The 8,058-nt window shown below is 34.5% G+C and overlaps 1 protein-coding gene across 3 annotated transcripts; it reads right to left on the bottom strand.

The window, feature by feature from the left end:
* Positions 1–3,438: 3,438 nt before the first annotated feature.
* On the bottom strand, positions 3,439–7,857 carry LOC117178037 (splicing factor 3A subunit 1-like). Of its 3 annotated transcripts, XM_033369239.1 has the most exons (6): positions 7,542–7,857; positions 7,290–7,407; positions 4,398–5,186; positions 4,186–4,304; positions 3,932–4,107; positions 3,439–3,843 (listed from the first exon to the last, which is right to left on the bottom strand). In XM_033369239.1, exons 2-5 carry the CDS (start codon positions 7,393–7,395, stop codon positions 4,099–4,101), a joined length of 1,023 nt encoding a protein of 340 aa, XP_033225130.1. In that variant the 5' UTR covers positions 7,396–7,407; positions 7,542–7,857; the 3' UTR covers positions 3,439–3,843; positions 3,932–4,098. The 3 variants fall into 3 exon arrangements, with proteins under 3 accessions (XP_033225130.1, XP_033225129.1, XP_033225131.1); XM_033369238.1 differs by having other exon boundaries at positions 7,290–7,857; XM_033369240.1 differs by having other exon boundaries at positions 4,398–5,197; positions 7,297–7,854.
* Positions 7,858–8,058: the final 201 nt, after the last annotated feature.

Genomic DNA, 8,058 nt, shown 5'->3' on the forward strand with positions numbered 1-8,058 from the left:
ACAGCGCTGTCGGCAAATACTTATCTTAATTAGAAGCATCGATATGAGATATATTTTACGTGACATTATGCATTTGCCCCAGATGGTGTTAAATTGTATGCATGTCGAAAAAATATAACACATGCACTTAACTCTGTAAAGTAGGAAATCATTTTTTCATCAAGAGAAAAAAACGGAGGGATAGTGTTTCCAAAATTAAAAAATCTGCATTCCTAGCTAGAACCCTAATTATTAATTGACATACTGCGATATTTACTATTTATTTAAATGAAGATTCTAGAACTTTTCCAATATGAAAGAAAGTTTGCAAGATTGTGGAAAATTTAAATTTTTGATTGGTTTGATATGCACAACCCAGATTTAGAAATTATTCTCAACATTTGGTGAAAAACGCATAAGCATGAATTTTGTCTCCGTAATTGGAAATTATATATATCAGTATATCCTTTTGTGACTGAAAATTATTGTAAAGAATTTGAATCAAAGCGAAGTTCTAGAAGTATAGATACTGAAGCAATAAGGCGCTATTTACGATGGGATCTAAAGAAACGACTTAACTTGGTCTGAGAAGAATCTTTTGCCTTTTTAAGTGTCTCGTCGCTTTGTCGGATTCTTGGATTTCGTCTTGTTGGATTTTTTCTGCGTGGACGGGCGCCGCACCGCAACGGGAGACAGGACGCGCCACACTTCCTGCATACAAAACTGCAGCCCCATTAACATTCTTCTGTGGTATCCGATATTTCTATAATTATATCTTGACCAAACATATATTCTCTCACTTCTTGATACCTGAAGTATCCACAAAGGTAACGTTTCAAAATAAATTATGCGATTGGCACGTTAGTATTAACAACGGCGCCCCGGGTTGTTTATTATAAACAATAAATGCTTTTCTTATTGTTCTACTACTTCTTCTGGTTTTTAAATTAAAAATATATAATGCGTTAAAATATGCCTAAAGTATGCCTTTTTATTTGGGCAATACTTTTTTTAAATAGATATTAGTGGGGCTCTGACTTTGCCAGTACCCGGTAACGCGAGTACTCGGGCGGGTACTCGAGAGCACGAGTATTACTCGGGTAACCCGGTAATCACATAAAGTCGGTTATTGGGTTACCCGGGTAAGTCTCGGGTACCAGAATTATATAGTAAAACAAAGAGTAACATGATCCAAAATATCAGGTAACCCTTAATAAAAATTCGTCAGCATGTCGCCTCAACGGCCAAGTTGAATATGAGATTATTTTGTGAAGAAGTATATTTTCGGCGAAATGTTTTTGTACGAAAATACGTCATCACTAAGCCACCAATTATTACAAAAGTACAATTAAGCGTCCAAAATAATTAATTAAAATTCAAAGTATCATTATGTCACCATTAAGCCATTGCCTTTTCGGGGTAGGTGTGACTCACTCGCTGGGGAAGGTAGTAATGCGAGGAATGGGTTATAGAATTTTCAGATTGATCTAGCATTCTCGTGTTATTTACTTAAATAACACTGCTCCGACCCAGGTTGCTTCTGTGACTTCTTGTGTCTCTTCTATCTAGGGTCTCATTCACACATTCTAAATATTCCTTCTGCGGCCCTGCCTCTGGACATGCTGCAAATTACTTTACCTTGATACACTTGTTTCGTTAGTTGTTCATCTGGCATTCTCTCAACAGGACCGAACCATCTTAAACTATTTCTTTTCCTTGTTCCAACTAGTGTTTCTTCTGCACCACATGCTTTGAGAATTATCTCGTTAGTCACTTTGCCCATTAGAGTTTTCCCGCATATCATGCGCAAGAATCTCATGTCAACTGCATTAATTTTACTCTTTTTTTTTCCTTGACAGGTCCGTGTCTCGTTAGCGTATATTGCACAGTCGGTACAAATATAGAATTATGTATTACCATTTTAGCTTTATTTGATATATTTTTACTTCTGATAAGGGGACCTGCTCTACCAATAACCTTCTTACCTTCATTTATGCGTCAATCTAACTCCTTATCTATCTTTCTGTCCCTAGTGAATAAGCTACCAAGGTATATGAATTTATCAACTTGTTCAATTGTCTCATCATTTAATATAATGTTGCATCCCTAGTAACACCGCATATTCCCTCAACATTTCTACCATATTTCCTGCAATACCCGCAATATTGCAGGAAATATGGTAGAAATATTGAGGGAATATGCGGTGTTACTTGGGATATTTTTTCCTCACTCTTTCCACAGTAACTTACTGTTTATAAGCTACACTGGGACCGCGATTTACCGGGGGTTTCCTGGGTACCCTCAAATACCTTTTTCGTGATTTGGAGTTCTCTGAACGTTTCTTCATCTTCTTCTTGCTTGTATTTTGTTATAATGCCGAACCGTAAACTGCTCAACTCCGCTGACCTTGCAAGCGCCTCTCTCGCCCCTTCGGACCACCTCATCCGGTATATCAGGTTCCGGAATTGCGCGGTCCAAGTGTATTAGGAAATTTTACAAATGCAAAGCTACCATATTTTATTTTTCTTGTAACTCTAGCGGACCGAAGGAATCGAAAGGAGCCTCTACAAAGTACCCTTAAAGACCCCACTGAGTCCGCCTTCGGTTCCTTCTTTAAATAACTCCAAAAAACAGCAAGATCAATTTTTAAATTGTTGAAATTCAGATTCTATGTTAAAATTTCTATTAGAGATTCAAGGAGAATTCGAAATACTTTTTTTCAGCCTTAAAAATTTTTTAAATGTGATTAACTTCTGCTGAAGGTGACTTCAAGCGAATCCTTAATGGCTCAAGTAGTATTTTGCGCCCGAAGTTTAAAAATAAAATTTTCTCTCATTCGCATCGCAGCATTGTTGCCTGAGGTTTCCACTGTGTGGCGCTAGCAATCAGAAAAAATTCTGAAAGTTACCGACGAAACGCTTATTAACTGCTACTAAAAGAAGATGCACTTGAAGGCGCCTTCGGCCCATGTAAATGAAAGATATTTTATTTTTTAAAGTTTTTAACGCTGCAAGAAAAAATATTACGATGACTGCGTGCATTTCCAATGCAAATTTTAATGTAGAATCCGAATTTCAACAATTTAAAAGTTGATCTTGCTGTTTTTTTGAGTTTTTTAAGAAGGAACTGAAGGGGCACTCAGTGGGATCTTTATGCGTACTTTGTACAGGCTCCTTTCGGTTCCTTCGGTCCGCCAGGGATCAAAATAATTTTTATTTTCTTTTGTGATAATATGTGGAAGTCTAAATGAAAAATGGTCCGTATGGTCGGTTTTTATATTTTCTCTTCGTTTTGCAATATTTTATTTAAGCCTTAAAATAGGTAATGTTCCGATTTTTCTCTTTAATATCGTGTAATATTAATACTTGAAGCGACAGAGAAGTAAAAGCGTGAAAAGTTACGTGAGACCATTGCCTACTATTTGGAAAGGTAGAAAACTTCTTAAGGATTATAATTTAATTTTGTAATTCTTTACATTTTTATTGAAAAATACATTTTTGGGATTATATATTTACATTAGAAACGATACGATTTTTGCTAATTTTCTAACGATTAGGATAGACCTATTTACAGTATGAGAAGCAGATATTATTGTCTGCCCAAAGCCTTACATTGACACGCACACTAGCTAACATTCATAATTTCACCTCATTCATTTTATAAAAATAAAAAGTTACAATAATCAACGCCCGGTTCATTTTTTTCGTTGTGTATAAATAAAAATATGTACCTGTACACAAATTTGTAATGATACGAAGAATATTACTTTCTGCGACCCCCTCGCTCTTTCTGTTTGAGGTTTATGACATTGCCGGATATCATGTTATAATAGGCAAGTGAGTTATTATCTTTCAGGCATAATCCCTGAAACAAAAAAGGAAAGGAAAACTTGTTATTGTATGTGCAGTATGTAGAATATAAATTAGAGTAAAGTGCATGTAAGTGAACTGACGTTGTATTGAAGCTTCTGCTTTCCAGTGGGCATTCCTGTTTGTTCAAGAATACGCGTTTTCATAACGGATACGGTGTCACTAGGCTCTAATGTAATTGTCAAAGTCTGACCATTCAACTTCCATTCGGTCTTGTCAGCCATCAATGGTACTACAATGCTTAGCTGTACTAGTTACCCTGTGAGTACAAAAATGATAAGAAGCCTGCCAGGAAGAGTTTGGAGAATTAAAAATAATGATCATATTTCAAGCTTACCGTATTTCTATCCAAAAACTGCTGTTCGGTTATAAAAGAGTCTTCCGTTCGGAATTTCTTGAGTGAAAGTTCTTCTTCCTTCGGTGGCGCAGTCCACATGAACGGCGACTTCGCAGACGCTAGAGACACAGCAATTACCACAGAGTAAAGACTGAGTTTTTAAATGTACTCGGAAAATTTGTTTAGTCTTATTCATTAAAATCCGAGCTTACTCAAAATTCGCGGCACAGGTGCCATCGTCATCATCGGCGGTTCTAGCTGATAGTTCGATGCCGCGGTTGTATAGTATAATAATTCCGAGGGCCGAGTAACTGGTTTTGGTCCGATTTTCTCCTTATCAGACACCAAGCCCTTCATTTTGTGTATTTGGTGAATCTGTTCTTCAAGAGGAATATTTACCCTTGCCGCTCTTGTTGCTGCTTCCACACTCGACATGTGTCCGTCCCAGGTGACATTATCATCCTTCTTCTTGTCTTCCTCTCCAATCTTCTTACCAATCGATGTCTCCTCATCACCGACACCGAAAATGTCGGTACGTCTCTCCGCAAGTTGCTTGAGACTGTCTTCAATCGCACTTCCTAGGGCAAGGACAGTTACCTGCGATTTTGTATGCACATCCTTGTAACGTTGCTCCATCCAACGAGGATCTAACAAACCAATGCGCATATGTTGCTGAATTTTACTTGCCGCAATCCTCTCTCCCGTAAGGGGAGATATGAGATATTCCTCGGAAGCAGCAGGGCGAGAAGTTTTAGCCGTCTTTTGCTTCGAACCATAATCCTTTATGATTATCACTTGTCCGTAACTCGGTGGCATAGATGCAGGTTGCATAATCTTGTTGCTCCCTTTTCCATTCTCTGACTCTCCTTTTTCCTTGTCATTCGAAGCATCGCTAACGTTCCGGAAGTTAAACTTGGGATCCGCAACTTTGTTTTGATGAATCCTCGACTCAAGCTCGGGACCACTTCTAGCGAAGAAATTCGCAGTTTTGTCAACGATATCTATTCAAATTCTGTAAGGAAATATATCAGTATAGTCTAGATTCCAGAAAATATGATTAAATGTTAATATAAGATAAATATTAATAAAATAATAAATAAGATCGATTCCATTTCGAATCAGACAGGAGCCTACACTTGAGATCGCAGAATCTCTCGAGGGCGAATTGTTTTTTTTTTAGAGGAACAAATTAAAAATCGATTTTCTCAAAAAACCCACCCTTAAATTTTTAGCCAATCTTTTTATTGAACTTGTACTTTGATCATTGAAATATCTTGTAAGTTTAATGCTTGCTAAATAACTTGTGTAGCCAGAATCATTCTTTTTTCTTACAGTCGAATTTTCAACTTTTTCTTGCAAACAATGGCAGATACGAAAAACTGATATAATATCAAAGTTTGCATGCCTAAAAAAGTTCTATTAAAAATGTTGTTCTTTTGTGATATTTCTCATAGTTTACGAGAAAAATTAAAAATTACATTTTTAGGCGAAAAGTCTCCCGGGCACATAAATGGTCGTGTGGGTATTTAGTCACTCGAAATTTTCGGACAAAACCTGAAAATCTAATATTTTTCGCATCTCGAATCTTTGATATCCATGCCCACGCTTTTTACTTAACCACTCGGGACAAAAGTGGGATTCCGGCCCTGACCCGCATGACGCTAATAAGATGCCTTTCTTATTTTGTAGAAAATTTAAACAATATTTAGAAGAGTAAAAAAGTTGTGATTTCCAAGACAATTTTTTTTATTATTTTCAAATTTTAAAAACATGACAAAAATATTTTGCTGGAAAACTACGTTTTTGATTTTTTCAAATATTTTTTAAAGTTTGTACTAATCAAAGAAAGGCATATTATTAGCATCATGTGGGCTACACCATTTTTTAGACGTGCAAACTTTTATTTTAAATTTTTTTCGTATATGTCATTGTTTCCAAGAAATAGTAGAAAATTCAATTGTAAGAAAAAAGAATTCTCATAGCTACAAAAGTTATTTAGGAGGCATCAGACTTACAAGATATTTTCAAAATCAAAGTAAAACTTCGAAAGAAATTAAAGGTAGGTTTTCTGCGAAAATTGATTTTTTCAGAATAAACACGATCATTTTGTTAATTTTAAACCTTTTTTAAATTTTCCGGCGGATTTTGAAAAAGACGATGAACGCTATTAGAATCAAAAATAAAATAATAAATATCGTAATGAGACAAAAAGCTTACGAGGATTAAAAAAAATAGAGTGTTAAAAAACAAATCACAAAATTCAAATACGCATAACTTTTAAGAGATTTTTTGTGCAAATCCACAAAATACGTATTGCCTAGTTTCCTCTAAAAACGAACATATTATGTCCCCGAAAGGTTCTGCGATTTCAAGTGTTAGGACCCTGTCTGATTTGAAATGGTTTCGGTATAAGCAAAAATGACAAATAATTATATATATATATATATTAAAATAAATAAATATTCAAATTAGTCATATTTTTTCAGTTTGATAAATTACGTATCACATCAAATAAAATGACTCTAGAAGACTTTTTCTGCTTTTATTTGTTGATAGAAAAACAAAATTAATAACAGAGACGTGTTTTTTTTTGTCACAGCAGAAAACGCAACAGAGTTTAAAACGTTCGAAAAAACAAAAAAAGTTTCATTTTAACATTACAATTCTTAAAAATATAATCAATTAAATCTAAATTCTTAAATTGCTAAGTATAAATATAAATGTCTTGTTTTTGGTTTTGTTTTTAATAATAACCCCACCAGAAAAAAAAAAATATATATATATATATAATAATAATAAACAAAAGCCAAACCTCAAAATTGTGTAAATTGAGTAGCATTACATGTTTGTTAGGTACTCAGGGCAAACTCTTGTTTTGAAAAAAGTCTGTATTCAGAGTGAAAAATTGGTTAATTTTAGCAATTTTTTCGTAAAATGAGGAGTAGGCTCCAAGGGCTCTAAGTATTTGTCAAAGATGTAATTCCAGTAATTACAGAGTAAAATGAGGCGATTCAATTTTAAGGTTAGGACTTGGGTCTAACGGTTTCAACACCCTTCAACGTTATTTATAAACAAATACATTCATATATTTAATAAAAGGATACTTCTCACCTCTGGTCGACGATAAATTATGGCTTTCCCAACAATTGTTGGCTGTGAAGACAGTTCTATTTGAGGAGGATGAGACTTCGCAAGTTTATGACTTGTCATTTTAGGGTTTCACTTAAAAAATACATGAAAACACTCTCATATCATATTGATTTCTTTTTTCTCCTATTGTGGCTTACACAAAGAACGAAAAAAGAAGACTACCATACTCTAAATACATTAATCATTTCATAATTAATCGGACTAACCGGAAATATGATATACATTTGTTATCTCTGGTTATTATAAGTGATAGTCACACGCGAGCACGCAGGCTATCAAGTAAACATGCGACAAACTTCAATTTCTTGAGAATAGACGGAGTTGAGACACGTTTCGCCTTCCAATATTCGCCGTTGTATCGGAACTTTCATATTTTCATGGGGCGCGAAAAGTTTGAACAGTTTTATTTTTTATTAATTCTTTTGTTTATGAAAATTTTGAAGTATATGTGTTTCAAAGTGAATTTTATTTTTCCCTAACCTTAATAACTAACCCTCCCAATAATTGATTATGTTCTTGTTCGAGTGTTCTGTCTATTATGTATTAAATCCTCTTAAAAATAAAATTGTGATTAGAAAATAGCGTAAGTTTAACAGACATTGAGGAATTTTGAAACGATTTGTAAATAAATAAAACTTGTGAAGATTTTTTTGTTTAATTTTGTAAGGTTTCACGAAAATGAAAAAAATTCTTTTAGGTCCCTAGCAATAATTAAAGTAAATT

This window comes from Belonocnema kinseyi, chromosome 8, assembly GCF_010883055.1.
Source record: "Belonocnema kinseyi isolate 2016_QV_RU_SX_M_011 chromosome 8, B_treatae_v1, whole genome shotgun sequence".
NCBI classification, from domain to species: Eukaryota; Metazoa; Arthropoda; class Insecta; order Hymenoptera; family Cynipidae; genus Belonocnema; species Belonocnema kinseyi.

Coding starts and splice junctions, on each gene's coding strand:
- LOC117178037 (XM_033369239.1), bottom strand. CDS start 7,395: ATGACAAGTCATAAACTTGCGAAGTCTCATCCTCCTCAAATAGAACTG. Junction 5,187..7,289: donor TCGTCGACCAGAGGTGAGAA/GTATCCTTTTAT, acceptor GAATTTGAATAG/ATATCGTTGACAAAACTGCG. Junction 4,305..4,397: donor ACCTGTGCCGCGAATTTTGA/GTAAGCTCGGAT, acceptor CTGTGTCTCTAG/CGTCTGCGAAGTCGCCGTTC.